General features: G+C 41.8%; 1 protein-coding gene across 1 annotated transcript; it reads right to left on the bottom strand.

Annotated features, from left to right (window-relative positions):
• Positions 1-2,556: 2,556 nt before the first annotated feature.
• On the bottom strand, positions 2,557-6,622 carry spry2 (sprouty RTK signaling antagonist 2). Its single transcript, XM_083680078.1, has 2 exons — positions 6,170-6,622; positions 2,557-4,389 (listed from the first exon to the last, which is right to left on the bottom strand). The coding sequence occupies exon 2, from the start codon at positions 4,336-4,338 to the stop codon at positions 3,301-3,303; it is 1,038 nt and encodes a 345-aa protein (XP_083536204.1). The 5' UTR covers positions 4,339-4,389; positions 6,170-6,622; the 3' UTR covers positions 2,557-3,300.
• Positions 6,623-17,072: the final 10,450 nt, after the last annotated feature.

Raw genomic sequence — 17,072 nt, 5'->3', positions numbered from 1 at the left:
TGATACATTTAGCTTTTTGGATCAGAAAATAATAAAGTGTCAACACGTTTGCCTGCAAGCAGCAATACAGGGGCAAAGGACTGTAGGTGCTGCACTTATCAATATAACACGTCACATTAACCTACCATTTGGTGCACTGTTATGGCAATGGCACTTCAGGTCCTTTATGAGAGTGTCTTAGTACTTTAAAAATACAAAATGGTGGGAAATCCAAATCAGCAGTGGGACATAGAAACCAACATAACAGTTGTTGGGTCTCCAGGGCATTTTCTCCAAATGTGCATTTTTATAAATATATATATATTTTTTAAATATTTTTTATTTATTCACAATATGTTCATGTGTCTAGAGCTAGATATCGATATTTGTTACCAGCTAACAGCATTTCATTGAGTACTAACTTTTGTAATTCCACCTGTTTCCCTTACCAATAAACACACCCAGTTTGGCAGGATGTACTGTATGTATCTTTATGGAGGTTAACCCACCCTCTTCCATCTAACCCATTTACCTTCTCCAAAATGTAATCATTTCCTTATTCCTCATCATCATGAACTCTTCATGCACCCGTGAGGAATTTTTTTCAAAAGGGTGTTAGTTTTCCTACCCCATCCTAATCCCTTCTGCTTTTGTCCTGGTGCACCCAGGATGCAGGATGATGTTGAAGGCTGATGTTCCTTGCGTGAAACAAGAAACGCACACACAACACACAAACAACACAAACCCCCCAAATCACCCCCTGAGAATACCAAGTAGGGGCAGGTAGTTGAGAGGGCTTAGAAGGCCAAAATAGCCGAGGCCATTGAAACTAGGATGAATACACGAGAGGCTGAATGCGGGGTAAACTGTTAGCCCTTTGTCATTTAAAGTGGTCTTTAACCCTTTGCAAGCCTTCTTCCCAACCACCCCCAACCGACCTTTCCTCTGTTCACTGGTGAGACAATAAAGGAAGGAGCCCTGTGACGTAAACAAATCCCCCACTATGCACTGAAACAGGATTTTTTTTTGTTACTGAATAAACGGGGACAGGGGATACTTTCATGAACCGGAGGTGAGATGAACTGTCACTCAAGTGTTGAGATGAATTACAAACAAGTGTGTGCAGGTCAGACACAGCTTGTCAATCAATGTTCATAATGCATACCATCTTACAAACATGTCCATGTGCTGTCAACAAGTGACATGGCTTACGTTTCAGAAGGCTAGCCTGCAGGAACATTTAAAACCCAGGAATTCCTGCAATCCTTTGATAAAAAAAACAGCAAAATGGTGTTTTGTTGTTCACAAGGAGCACGTGAATTGAACATACAGTAAGTGTGCGTGTGCATCCAGGTACTCAAATCTAATGAGAACATCAGACAATGAGCATTTCCAATATGACGTTAGCACTGTGTGTGAAGTAGAGGACAACCATACCAAACAGTGTGTTGTCACAGCTGCAATTTACGAAGCTCCTAATGCAGAGCAACAGTTCACAGACTTCTGACTAAACTAAAGACAACTGTTTCCATTGGAGGACAGGAGGCGATCTGTTTCCTCTTTTCAAAATCTCCAATCAGCTTGGAAAACCTGCCCAAGCTCGAGTACATCCAAGCAAGGCAGCAGAGTTGGACTGCTTGATGAACCATCAAAGCTTTAACATGCATGTCATACCTTTGATAGATCAACTATCAAAAGAAATGTGTTGTCAACATAGTTGGGTAAAGTTAGACATGCTCACTCTGAACCAACGGTGTTGGAGATTTGAAGCAGTGGAACATGTGGAGCCACACTGTCCTACATGGTTGAACTTGTGTGCGTTCATAACATCTGGCACACAGGAAACATGGACGGGTTAGTTACTGCTCTACCCCCCAGCCAAACGCCTGAGAGGGGCCCAGTACCATCATACTCCTCCCGGACATTCAACAGGACTAAACAAGGACAGTAGTGAGGAAAGGTGGGAAAACTGGAAGTTCGTCAACGACAAACTCCCTTCCTCAGCTAAAATATGCATCAAGACATTCTACTTCTAATCACTAAGCCCTTGACTCTTATTCCTCTCTCACCAACTACATCACTTACATTTGAGGTGTTGATCTTTAACGAAGACAGTGGATTGATTTTGATACGCCAACACTGGTTCTGGACAGTGAGACCATTGGAATGTGTGCTATATTGGAATGCAATTCCATAAAAGACATTGTATCTATCCTACATCTTATGGAACACTTGAGTTGAGCTAGCCCTACTCACTGAAACCCTACATGTCCACAAACTACACAGTGCTCTGTAAATATGTTTGAAATATAAATCTGTATTGTGACAAATGTAATTACTGACCCACGTGGTCTTAAGTATTTATTTACTATTTTTTTATGTAAAATGTAGCACTGGAAGTGCCTTTATGTACAACATTGTTGTATGTTATACTATATCTTTGAATACATGCAAACTAATGAGTCTAATGATTCATAAGGGAGAGGTCTTTTTTGAGTAGACACACACATAAAATGTAATTCATTCATTCATTCGTGCACACACACAAAAACTGACAACGGTTATGGTTTAATTTCAAACGTTAATATATTTTTTCTATTTCATAGTGAGCATATGCATCCAATTTGACACCCTAACTTGCAGCAACAACAGAGGATCCAAACAGGGTGAATCTTTACGATGCTTCTCAAAATAAATATTTCTTTATAAAATAATAAAACTTCAAATAAATATTCTTTACACTAAACAATGTTGAAATTAGAAAATAAAGATTTTTGTATAGGGTCACTGTACAATTTACAGGTAGTTGAAGGGATAAGATTTCGTAAATTTGTCTCTTGTAAGGCAAACGTATAAAAATGATTGATATACATTCCAATGAATGTACAACGTTATACATGTATTATATATATTCATATATGGATCTATCAAGGTGCCTTCTGGTTTGGCAGAATACTTTTCACAGTTGAAATATTATATATACAAAAATAAACATCTCTGAGAAAGTCAATTGCTAATTTACATACTTGCAATTACTATTCACAAACAGTTAGTCAGGGGAGTCTGTCCATAACATATCAGTTGTATTAAATGTCAAAGGGCTAACATTCTGAACTTTGATTACAACGACACAAAAGTGGGGCGTGTGATGAAACAGCCCTTATTAAGAACTGAAAACAAAGATAGAAACAAAACAAACCACATCAAACAGCTTTGCAGATCCCCAATCAACTTCCGACTACAGTGTCAAAACTTGATAATTTCAGTCAACAGATAGTTGTCACACTCCCCAGTTCTATCCACAACCCAAGGTACTTTCCCTTACGTTGGCTTGTCGATGCTCTTACAGTGGACTACGTTAGTATTCTTACACCGGCACCCTGGTCGTTTGACTCGGTCGTAGCAGCTCTGGGACACGGTGAGACACCCTTTAGCTGGGAGGTAGCATAGGAGGCAGGGGAGGAACAGTGACAGGAGGCCCATGGCGGACCAGCGAACGCAGCAGTGTGACTGGGTGCAGGAGAAGGGCTTGTCTGCACACGTGTCCTCGTCATCGCTGGAGCAGTGGTAGAAGAGGCCCTTGACGCAGCACACGCAGGTCCCGTAGTCCACCGCGTTCTGCACCGAGCACACGCACCGACGGCCGCACATCCAGCAGGAGGGGAGGACACGGGGGCACATGCACTCCTGGCACTTACACCGGCCGCAGTCCTCACAGCGGTAGGAGTGTTTACCTGGCAGCCCCTCCCCATTGGCGTCCCCACCTGGCACGGTCAACACTGCCCCAGGCGTAGTCAGGGGCTTTAGCTCCTCATGTTTCAGATCCACACGTTTGGGCTGTGTCCTGATTATCTGCTCGCCAGCCACCGGGCTGCCTAGAAGCCTCTGCACAGAGGATGTGCTGCTTGTACTGGTCCTAATGCTGCTCCTGGAGTCCTCTGCACTGGAGGAGCGAGACAGGCCATCCCTGTAGGAGATGGGTGGTGTGGTGTGGTGCTGCTGTTGAGTCTGAGAGAGTAAGCTCCTCTGGTTGGGCCTCAGCCCCTGGTGCTCCGGCTGCTCATTGGTCCCCAGCTCCTGTGTCGCCATGTCGTTCTTCTGCTGGTTGAGCTGGGCAACAGGGGGCCTGGGTGCCACCGTCGGTCCCTCGGTGTACTCATTGCTGCTCCCGGTTACCCTGATCTGGTCTAAAGAGAGCACAGCGGCTTGTTGGCTGGGGTTTATACCAGGATCAGGCAGCCCATCCTGGGCAAGGAGAGGCCGGTGAAGCCTCCCACTGTCACGCAGAGCACGCAGCAAGCTGGCTGACCCTCCTCCACCGCCATCTCTGCTGCTGCCATTTTGAGTTCTGGTCTCCATCTTGGCTCTGAAGAAGGACCCCTTCGGCTGGCATTGAACACATCTGAAGTCCTGGAAGAGGGACAGTCAAATATATATATGAGATATTGAAATAGAAACTGCCCTATGTAAATCATAACTGATTATACAACTGGATGGGCATTCACTCACAACATGCAAATATTGGGCATTCACATACAATATGCAAATATTGCCCCCCCCCCCACACATCTCTGATATTTGCATTAAAAACATTTAGGGTGTTGATACTTCACGGAAGTTGGCTTAGCCACTGGACTTGCTTAGCTTTATTTAATTATCATCACTTCACATTAAACATTATTGCACTAATGTAAAACATGTATGCCATATTCCAAAATCCTAGCCACTACCTCTTGGCTATTTCTTCATGAAAGGGTTGGATGGACATCAGCAATATGATAATAGCCCTATTGCATAACACCATAATTCCACCAATGGATATATGAGTAACTTCAACCAAATGAATAATTCGCATCACACTGTGGTTTCGAACGTAGGCCGACACGTCACATTGGAGTTTGTGTTTGTGAACTGACAGCAGGTATGTTGTTCTCCTCTGCTTGGATGTAAAGAAGCACAGCCTCCTTTGGGTGTGTAGGCCTTACATCTACCTATCCCCTCACTTACAATGGCAGAGAGAGAGAGGACTTCTTAACATAACAAAATAGCTTTCAGCACCCTAATCCATTTGAAAGCACCCAACAACTATTTACATGTAGGGAGACAATTCAGATAGGGAATTCAAAGCATGGAAGAGGACATGAGATTGGTGACACGGAGAGTCTGAAGGCCTACAACAAACCAAGAGCAGTCATAAACATGCACCAGTAGTTAGAAACACATTGTGCTAACAGACATGCTGGCACCACTTCAGCCCTACAGGGAGTTTGACGTTTCTAATAGGTCAGAATATAGTATTTACTCTACAGGGTATGGTAATTATATGGTTATTATGAACTATAGCCCACTTACGGGTAACGTGGTGATTTTTTTGTAACAAGCCTACCCCCAAAAAAGCGTGGCTTTAAAACTCTTATTAAATAATTCCAAATCTAATACCAGATAAATAGCCTGTGTTAGTGGTACTGTGAAATAAAGCGTCACCAAAAAAAAGAAACCACTGATGAAGAGACGGCCCGCCTAATTACATAGTGTAACTTTGGAAGGCAGCAGCCAGACGAAGTCTATTGATTCAGTCTGTAACTTAAGGAAAGTGTGTGTGAAGTTAGAGGGCGGCGGAGGAGCGCAACAGCCCGTCAGTTGGGTGGGGCCTTTGATAGGCAAATGGTCAGAGGAGTCGGAAAAGTAAGAATCTTTATTTCCTACAATGAAACCCGACCATAAACACTCATTTGAAGCATCCCACACATAAATAACACACCACGCTGGTGGAATAAAGTGGGCTGTTTGTCTTGCGCTATGACAAAACTTATTTTGTAGACTATTTATTTTATGGATTATGCACAATTCTTGTTTTATTTACGCCTTTTTTGTAATCTAACAAATTCCTACAATTTTAAAAGTTGGGGATGTCGATGCCGTAGTTTTCTTTTAAATAAAATTAAACGTATATAATGCCAGAAACGTGGAAAAACAGCGTACGGATCAACAGGGTTGAGATTGCGCGGGTCGGGTCTGAGAAAGGATGGGGAGTCAAAGTGGAGTTTGGACTCCGACAGCAGCAATCTGCACTTGATATTCTAATACAAATAATTTACGTTGTCAAAAAGTTTTTTCTCTGAATAATGATGTAGCCCTTAATATAAATACTTACATCGTTGTTAAACATTACACAATTTCATGAACTCACCGTGTTCTCACCACTTCTGCTCCCCTTCTCGTGGTATTAAAATCCAAATTCCCAAAGTGTATTCCTACTTAAATTCACCTGGAAACCTATGCACAAAATCCAAACAGACGACAGAGAAGCTACCAATAATATTTCCTGACCCAGGGTCATTTCACAAAACAGAAAGCATTCTAATACATCCCATGGCGACAGTACACGAGGCGAAAGACAGCCAGGACCGTATCAATCACTCGGGGCTCTCAGGATCTCAATCTTTTGCGAATTACAAAATAAGTGAACGCGATACTTTTGATTCCGTTGATGAGGGAGTTTACAAAAAAAAAAAACTTCCAGTTTGTTGCACTCCACCATAGGCTTGACAAATTCTCTAAAAAGTGTCACTGTAATTGTTGGATGTTTGGCTGCGTTGCACGCTGATGTGCTTTCAAGTTTTTCTCGTCTTGTTTTTTCCTCTTTCCGGAGAAGAGGTCGGGTTTATGCTGTAAATGGCGTCATGTGGAAGTGAGGGGAACAGAGCCGTTGTTGTTTCAGAGGATATCTCGTATCCGGTCCCAGCCCATTGGCTGCACAGGCCTCGCATTCACACCCTGCGGTATCAACTGTTCCCAACTGCAGGAGGACATGCGACATTCCCACTAACATAATGTATCTAAAACGACCAATATTGCTTTCGTTTAAGAAGCTTTCGTCTTTGCTTTGTAGACTGCTTCTGTGCCATGCACACATCTTTATTCTTCTGAGAAAGCATGAAGTGGTCCAATGCAAAAAAAGTGGAAGCCTACTGGATTGCAGGACATCCAGCCCTAGCTGGCCTAGATGGCCTGTAAGCCATTTAAATTCCTCAGATTTAAGTAGATATGCCTTTTCTACTGGGATGTGTTAATGCAGGGGGTTTTATACGGTTACTACACAGGAAGGGGAAACAATGTAAACTGTGACTAAAAAGGTGAGAGCTGCAAAACAGGAACTGCCAAATAAAGTTTCTTACTAAATGTAAAGTAATTGGATGGAGGATGGAGAATAGTTAGGCGCATAAGGGGAATTTGTTGCTGTAATAACAACACATATGCCGTTGCATTTGCATGCAGGGCATCATGCATTTTAAAAGGCACTGTTAAACTTTCCCAAATTGCTTGTAAATTCTTCAGCATGGGAAGTGTCATCTGCAGTGAATGAGGATAATTATTATTGATGATGCAGGGGCTTTTCCCTACATGGTAGTTTAGGTTGTTCTTTGAAAACTGAGTTTGGAAACTCAGTTTTCTAGACTAGAGGAAGGGGAGATGAACATGTGTCTTTAAAGCTTTAAGACTAGATAAGAAATACCTCCATAGGCTTAATTAAGTCAAGACAGAGAGGAATAAACTTATTTGCTTCATAATCTCCACATTACCTTTTGACTCAGTATATGTGGGTATTCTGGCATGATATGTACTGTATTCTATCCAATAACATTACTTCTATAGCAGTGGAGGCTGGTGGAGGGAGACATCGGAAGACAGGCTCATTGTAATGTATGGAACGGAATAAGGAATGGTATCAAACATGTGTGTTTGATACCATTCCTCATTCCATTGCATGCACTACAAAGTAGTGCCCTCTTGTGGAACAAGACACAAAATATTACAGCTAACTTTCAAGTTAAATTTTTTGGGTTTAATTTTCTCTCTTCTTTCAGTTTGACTATATTGTATCTACCCTGAGTGCTGCTGTCTATAATTATTGATTATGCATGTGAAAATGACCTATCCATGAAGCTCATTATCATGTGTCTTTCAAATAGGTTAGATTCTCTGATCAGTATGTCTTGCAAGAGTCAATGTTTTCACTATGAAATGTGGCCATGTGTGCATTTTGTAGGTTAAAAGGAGGGGTAAAGCTCCATCTGCCAACTCCTCTTGCCTCACAAATGCAACTGACACACTATCCTGTGTCCTCCCCAATTTCCTTTCCCTGCAAAAAAGAGACGCCTCCCTCCATACAGTATTCAAGGCCATTCCTTAATGTTCAAACAAAATAGTACTAATAAGTTTTCCCTAAGCAGCAAAGAGGGGGAGATGGAGCCACCATGACTTAGATTTCTTCACCGTTTTATGAGTTTAGCCTTGTGTACGCGGCCAATTTATGGCAACAAGACCTCACTCTTAATTCGTATGAATTCATACAAAAAGCAGAACTTGTATGAAATCTTACAACCCGGTTTGTATGAATGAATGAGGCATTAACTTTGAGTGATTAAGGCTAGGGTTAGGGTTAGGGTTAGGGTTAGGGTAAGGGTTAGGGTTAGGCATTAGCAAATGACAACTTGAGCGGCGGTTAGGCAGTTTTGGGCATTCACTTCAAGTGGTTAAGGTTAGAGTAAGATGTCAGAGGAACACATTAGCAGGCATAAGCTCAGCAACAAGAACTAGCACCAACAAAAAAAAGTGTTCCAACCACGACTGGAACCACCGACGCTGAGGTTGCAAGTCAGGGTACTAAAGCGTCTACCACCCCGCAACCTCCTCATAATGCTTTCTCCCTTTCCTATTCAACTGCCAATATAAATGGTCGCTTTCACATCCGCTCGGTCGCAATCGTAGCTTTTCATATGACCTGGGTCGAAAGATTTCATACGAATTTGGTGTTCTGCTTTTTGTATTGGGCGTGAGATCCAGTTGTTTATGGAGAATGTAAGCAAAAATGTGGTAACAAAACTACTTTCCTATCATCAGAAAGAGTGAGAGAGAGAGAGAGAGAGAGAGAGAGGGGAGGGGAGAGAGAGAGAGAGAGAGAGAGGGGAGGGGGGAGAGGGATAATATGCATACACCTCTCTAGAATAGAGTGAGAGAGAAAGGAGACTGGTCAAGGTAGGATTTCAATAGTGATGAATGCCTTTCTGTGCTGGGAGAGTTCTCAAAAAGCCGGAGACACTGCGACCTCCAGCTGAGGGGGGACCATTGTTAGGGCCTCCCTTTCAGAAGCAGAGGGGAAAAGGTAAGTGACAGCCCCATTGTCTGGCTGGGACTCCCACTGCTCTATATGCCTAGATTCCCTGGTCACATGTTCTCAATGGGAAGCCTTGGGAGGGTTTAGGAGGAGAGGACATTTGGGAAAACTGTCAATAAACAACAATATCCCACCCCCCTACTGACTTCAGCTGTGTTTCCTGTCTTCACTGTTGGGCCCCAGCCATCCCAAAATAACCCTAAAGCCATACTTCAAACCCTGCTTCCTCAACCATACAAGGAACAGCTGTCCCCCTTTCTCTCACCCCCCTTCCCATCTCTCTACACAAGATGAAAAGAGATGCAACGGAAACAGCACATGGAGAGTCTTTAGCTTTCGGGCAGAAGATAAACATGACATGACTGGAGTTTGGCTTTACATAGTCACCCCTACCAACATCTGAGAGACAGGCCTTTCAACCACGTTGTGTCATGTATTAAGCACCTCTATTCAAAATACACTGAAATAAATGGGAGTCCCCTGATTGAAAAATAGCATGTTAGTACTCAGCTACCTACTGTAGTGTGACTTATAATGTTGTTGTGACTTACCTGTACCGAGAGAGAGAGAGAGAGAGTGAGAGTAACCCCCTAGCAAGCCCTGTGCAGAGGAATGAGGCAGTGTGGCATGCCCTTTCAAAAACGCTTGATACATCTGCAACCCATACGCTGACAACACAGCCGGGGAGCCTTCTCTGAGCCACAACGGTTGACTCTGAAGCCTGTTAGTCTAATTAACACTCAGTTATGTACAGTCATTACGCCAGGTCAGACAGAGCATGCAGGAAGTTTAGCCTCTTATATAAAGGCCTGTCTCAGAGCCAGGTCATGGTCTCTCTCCACACTGTCGTCGTTTAATAACAGAGGCAGAGCCACTGATCAATGCCAGGTTTGGACTAATGAGAAAGTCCTGGCTCTTGATTGGGTTGTGAGTGAAATTACCCTGGAGAGAGGTCAGTTACATCAGGCCAGGATACCAGTAATCAACCTCACTTTCAGGTCATGACGCTGGAGTAATTTCTTCTGACAGCTATACTTGATGCTTAAAGTCTGATTACTAGAACAACTCAAGTTGCAGTTAAAATATAAGATATATCTTCATAGCCTCTTCTCAGAGTGCCCTGAGTATGTCAAGAGAGAGAGAGAGAGAGAGAGAGTATACTTGTGTGCTCAACAACAGTACATCTCACAACTGAGTTGATTTAGGTTCCCTTACAAAAGCTTACACAATTTCCAATCCTTTTTCGGGATATCCTGTTTCTAAGTATGCTATACTGATGACTCTCATCATTGCACACACCTGCCTATATGAACATGATGGTTTATTGAAATGTCCTCTCAAATTGACAGAAATCACTCATTTCCTTTTTCACTCAGAACACACCATGTGCAAAAGCAATCATATCCATCTTGTTAATAGATTTTGGTGAAATTGTTCATAGATCCCTAATAGCACAATGATTTCAGGGTGCACCCATATCCCCTTAAAACAAATAATAAATCAAGTGTGTTTATTCATTAAATAAACATGCCTAATCTCCCTTTAAGTACCCAATTTAACGGTGTTAACATTACTTTGGGGAAGAACAGCAGCTCAGTCTTCCAGAGACACAGTTTGGACTGTTTGGATCTCTGGAATGCAAAAGTCTCTCATTAAAATGTTTAAAAGGAAAAATGTTGGTCCGCAGCCCTCCTCTGTTACTGGGCTCTGTACACATGGTCTCTCTCCTTGCTGCTAGGCACGTGTCTGTACTTCTACTCTTTTATGGAGGCCAGACAGAGCCAAGCTTTGTTCCCTGGGCACCCTCAGGTTATTCACTCTTTGTATCTGAAAGAAGAAAATACTGCTGTACACAATGTATTGCAGTTGGGCATTGCTAAAATAAGGCTAGCATTAATTTGAAATAACCAGTAAATACATCAGTATAAATTAGTGTATGAAAAAGAATTTTGAATCGACTAACCAATGGAGAAATATTACTGCCAATACTATTGTAAATAAATTGAGTACAACTCACAAATGTGTACCATGATCCATAAACAAAAAACACAAAGCACATACTGTATATAATTTACTATCCACACACAAACACCTCTTTATTTGTAAACCATTATTTTAATAAATGCAAAATTATTTGTAAATATGGTTAAAGATTTGTGAATAAATGCTCTTACATTTGCACACAAATGTCATGATAATAATATATAATTAATGATATAAAATAATAAAAATGAAAGCAGTGACAAACATTTTTCCAAAGTTATAAATAAAAGCATTGTTAGAATAAAAGCACCCTGTTTTTATTTCATCACATTCAAAATTACATTATCCGTGTTTAGTTCGCCTGTTAAACCTATGAAAGGTTCCCTGTGAGGGTTAGGGTTAGACCATTGTACCGATTCAAGTTTGCTAAGTCAAACATTTGTCAATGATCATCATTTCAACTGACAAGCTAGCCACCTTGCTAGCAATGCTGTAAAGCTAGCAATGGCAACATTCAAAAGACAAGTATCTTTGTTAATTTGTCTTTGTTTGCAAATGTAAAAGCATTTATTCACAAATCTTTAGCATATTTACAAGTCATTTGCAAGTAACCCTAACCCTAACCCATGTATTAAAATAATGGTTTACAAATACAAATCAAGAGGTGTTTGTGTGTGGATAGTAAATTATATTTGTGCTTAGTGTTTTTTGTTAACAGATCATGGTACCAGCTGTGAGTTCTGTCATAGCTCTGAAGTGAAATGTTAAATTTGTCGTTGTTGTTGTTGTTTTAGATGAGTTTATAAGCACACTTCCTTTGGCCCAGATGTTGTCAACTTAACTGGACCATTTGATTTATAGGAAAAATAAGCACACTCTCACACCCTCATATCACACTATTCAAGAACATCTATTATAAAGTCTGTTATGAAGTGTCGGAATGAATCACTAACAAGTGTGGTTGACCACTCTATACTTATGGCTCTTTGGAGATGAGATTGTGGTCTCACCTCTCTGAGTTCAGTGTCCCTTGGGATACCATGCTGAGTAGTCCCATTCCTTTCTCCTCCAGGTGCCTTTCCACTGCACCCCTGTGGACGCTAGTCCCTAGCAGGGGGAGGATTTAGGCTCCAGGACTCCTAGTCTCTGGCCAAAGCGGTTGACTTGTTGGTAGAGAGGTGGTATAAAACTCAAGCAGGTATCCCGGACAAGCCCCCAAATTGTGGTTGAAATCTAGGGTAACCACTCTGTACTCTGTACACTCTGTACTCATCCCATCAGAGAACATTTTCTTCTTGTAAGTTATACGGAGTAGCTCAGATGCATTAACTCCAACAGGTCTATACTCAGTGTTAAATTTAGGTAATCATTTTGCTCTGCGACTGGAGCCAACAATTGTTTAGGTGTATAGCAATCACCATCGTTCCCTGTTCCCTGTTCTGCCCAGTTTTGTGTGTCCCAGTCCACCTTAGTAAAGGGGATGGGTGTTAGCATTGGGGAACGTGAGGATGTGGGGATGTGTTGGCAGATCCAGCAATTAGTCATATTACCTTGTCTACCATTACCTTTAATGCAAGATTATCTGTGTCCACATGTACCAGAGACTTTACTCTATGCTCTCTGGCCACGGCTGGACAGGGTTCTGGGGATCCAAATCGCCTTGGTGGGTAATCTGGGACCTGCAGTTCTTGATCAGCACCCACTCCCCTGGTCGGATGTCGTGAAGAGGTCCCTCTAGCGGTGCGGGGAGTGCCTCTTTCATGGTTCTCTGGATGCCTTTTAAAACCTTGGACAGGTTAGCACAGTATGTCAACATTGAGTCATTTGCATATCCAGTGGTTAGCTCACACCCATTATGTGGTGCACCTATCCCTGTGTTCATTGGTCTACCAGTCAGTATCTCATGAGGAGATAGGCCGTTCTTTGCCCTAGGCCTTCCTCTCATAGGCGTGAGTATCAATGGGAGGACTTTCACCCAGTTCAGTCCCGTCTCCTCACACAATTTTGACAGTTTCATTTTAATTGTCCCGTTCTTTCTCTCCACTGCCCCTCCACTCTGGGGATGATAAGAGCAGTGAGTTTTCAAGTCCACCCCTAGGTATTCAGACATTTTCTGTACTGCCTCGATTACAAAATGTGACCCATTGTTACTTGACAATTTCCTAGGGATTCCCCATCGTGGCACTTTTTCAGTTAACAATGCTTTTGCCACTGCTGAGGAATCTGCTTTTCCAGATGGGAAAACTTCAACCCATATGGAGAACATGTCTACAAAGACCAAGCAATATTTCTTTCCCTCGCAGGGGTTTAACCCAATAAAATCCATCGTAACATGATCAAATGGGCCATCAGGGGGAGGATGGCTTGATTGGGGAACAGTTCATCCCCGTCCTATGTCATGTCTTAGGCACACAGGGCATTTTGAACAAAAATGTTGTGAATAATTTGAGAAGCCTTGTGTGTACCGGTGTTTATTTACAATATATCCATCATTCCCCCTTTTGACACATGCTCTTTCCCATGTGACAATACAGCATAAATAATAAAAACAAACATTTCGGTAAACACGGGTTACCGTTTGGGCCGACCCAAATTTTATTTACACAGGTTGCTCTCCTGCTTTCCTCCATTGCTCAGTTAGATAAGCGAGTGAGACGGTGGGGGTTATCTGTATCATTTGCAGAGTGTCTGCAGGAGTCTGTGCTGCTAGTTTGGCAGCTGCGTCTGCCCTGTGGTTTCCTGCTGAGACCACATCTTTCCTACTTGTGTACACTTCACATTTACATATTGCAATCTGTTTGGGGAGCATTATAGCTTCTAACAAATTATTTATCAGTTTTCCATGCTGTCCCTGATGACGTAATAAACCCTCTCATTTTCCACAATGTTCCAAAATCATGTGCTACTCCAAATGCATATCGGCTATCAGCGTAAATTGTTAAACTTTTCCCTTCTTCCAAAATACAGGCCCTTGTTAAAGCAAAGAGCTCAGCGGCCTGGGCAGAGAAGTGGTGAGGCAATCTGTCGCCCTCCACTGTGTTATAATCAGTAACAATAGCATACCCCACATTATTTAGGGAAGATGTTAGACATTTTGATGCAGATCCATCAACATAATAGATAACATCACTATTTTCCAATAGTTCATCTCACAGATCTGATCTAGGTGTACAGTGTTGATTGATTGCAGCAACGCAATCGTGGGGCTCTCCGTCATCCTCTGTAGGGAGAAGTCTAGCCGGATTAAGAGCTGTACACCATATGACATTGATATTTGGGAGTGATAGTAGAACATTGCGGTAATGAAGAAACATCGCTCCTGACAAATGACTAGTCTTGTGTTCTAACAATGTTGACAAAACCGCATGTGGTACTCAGAGCTCGAGCGGCTGACAACAAACGAGAGCAATCTTTGACCTTGTAAATAATTTAATACTGTATGAACAGCTATGTCTGCATAATTGAGCTGTAATATTTTAGTATTGTGACTTCTTTTGATAATTTCCTCGACTTCTTTTGATAATTAGTTTTAGAATGTATTTTATAGAATGCTATAAAATAAATGTGTGAGAATATTCACTGCTTTTCAGTTTTCAAATTGCGGGCAAATATTGCCAAAACATAATTAATGTATGACACAGACCCATGGAGTAAATATTCAGTTGGAAGTGTTAAAGAAGTGTAATGCTTCTATAACCGTTTCCTTTTCCCCAGCGCTGGTTCCCTTTCTTCATGACCTGATACTCTCACTATTCCTCTTTCTATGTCACAAGACCCACACGTCAACCACCTTTAATCACTGCTTAAATGGCAACAACAACAACAAATGTCTTAGCATGACAACTGCACACACTATGTTACGCACCCACATATTGCCATCCTGCTTCCAGAGAGAGGTGATGAGAAAACTGTGAATATAATGTGCTACATTTGATAAAAGCATGAAGTGTAAATGTGTGACTGTAAACATCAATTCAAAATAACTGGGTATTTTCAGGGTCTTGTGATAGGCATGGGTGCCAAAATGTAACAGCTCTTATTTCAGTTCTATTCTTTGCATTTAGCATTCCTGGTGGATGCTACAGTATATTAAGAATACACCATAGTACTAATATAATAATAAATAATAATAATACAACATATTATCAACATCAATTGTGCAGAATACTGAGTATTAATTAATTTCTGTGATTTCAGCAGACACATTTTTTCAATGTAATGGAAGCAGAGATTGGGTCCAAGCAACTGCTTTGATTTTAGACTTAACTGTCCCTTTAATTTTGCACGCACGCACGCACATACACACACACACACACAATCACTCTGCAGCTCCCCCCATCCTACAGAGTTCCTTTACGAGAAGCAAAATTTGATTTCCACCTCATAAGTCTGCCATAATGTGATATAGCTGGCAGTAAATTGCTCTGATAACCTTTATCAGCGCAGAGGTGAAAGACCTGAATCGCTGAGCAGTTAGTCCTGTGCTGGGGAAAAGAAACAAGGCAGAGGATAATAGATATTTCCCCACAGGCATGGCCACAGACACCTCAATGACTTCCGGAGCCATTTGGATGGGTGCCAGCCAGGCAACCCGGGAATGTTTAGGAAGACGGAGGGAGAATTGGAATGATCCTCTAGCCGGATGCCTGTCACGGACTTGGAGTTTTTCACAATCAGAGCCCATTCTCTTTCAATAGATCTTTGTTAAGTCACCCAAGAAGGACGTATCAAATATCCAGGCTTTTTGGCAGTGGTCTGAATACTTTGAACAGTATTTCAAATTCTATAAAAGACTTGTTTTCTCATAGCCTTGTTTTTCCTCCCGTGGGCAGAATAAGAGGGATTTGATGTCTGATATGTGCTTTAAACCCTCTCTTTCGGTCCAAGAGAGAAATCTTATCAAGATATTATTTTTCATCCTGTGGCATAATGTGAAGAAATAGAAAATAGTTTTGCTTTTGGAAAATCTTCAGCATTTTTCTTGGCCATGAACAGTGCCTTATTCCGACATTATACAATGCACCTTGAAACAATGATGTGTTGACCCTTGAGAAAAGGCACTTTCATATTTTTACTTCAATCAACTGATTAAAATCAAGGGCCCACTACAAAAACACTACACAAAAACTGGGATTTTGGGTTACAGATTAAGCTCTGTCATGTTGCTGCAATGCTCAACAAACACCTATGGTCAAGCATAATGTGTATTCATTCCTTTAGTTACAGAGTTGTAGAGACGATGGAAAATTACTTTTCTCTCCAACAATTTCATGGTGATGCATGAAGTCCCATTAACACAGCCCACGTTGTTTGTGGATGCAGATAGAGATGTTGTTAGTGGATGCAGATAAAGGCTTATAATAAGCAACAGAGCGGTCCCTCGTGAGACTGTCACTATACTTACCATTCCTGCATCATTAGCAGTACTCTCACAAGGTCTCCCCACCAGTCTCTCTGCTAAATCTGCCATAGCAAATTACCAATACTGTTTCTCTATCAGCCATAACCTCATCATTACCTTCCACAAGTAATCATGAGAAAAGTTCAACTCTCCAGGATTACATGGGAACGGGATAAATCAGACTGCTGTAGCAGAAATATAGATTTATTTTAGGAACTCGCTAATGGTGACTGGGCTATGGATGAGATAATAACCATATTCAGAGAATTAGAGCTGCTTTTGTAATGAGACAGACTTGTTGGCGTATGGGAAGGAAAGACAACATTCTGCATGAATGAACACTGGTTCTTTCAGAGACGGTCTGAGTGAGTGTCTCTGGATTTAATCACATCATTTCAGATACTGCACTATGAGCATAAAAGTGACCACACCACTCGTCTCTCTGGCTTTCTCTCGCTCTGTCTTGTACACGGACTTTGGTGGCGCCAGCCGTGATTTCAATGTGTGTGACTATTTATAGTTGAATGAGCC

Source organism: Argentina silus (genome assembly GCF_951799395.1).
Source record: "Argentina silus genome assembly, chromosome: 11".
Classification (NCBI taxonomy): domain Eukaryota; kingdom Metazoa; phylum Chordata; class Actinopteri; order Argentiniformes; family Argentinidae; genus Argentina; species Argentina silus.
The sequence above is the reverse complement of the archived record's forward strand: the minus strand, read 5'-3'. Positions and strand labels throughout refer to the sequence as shown.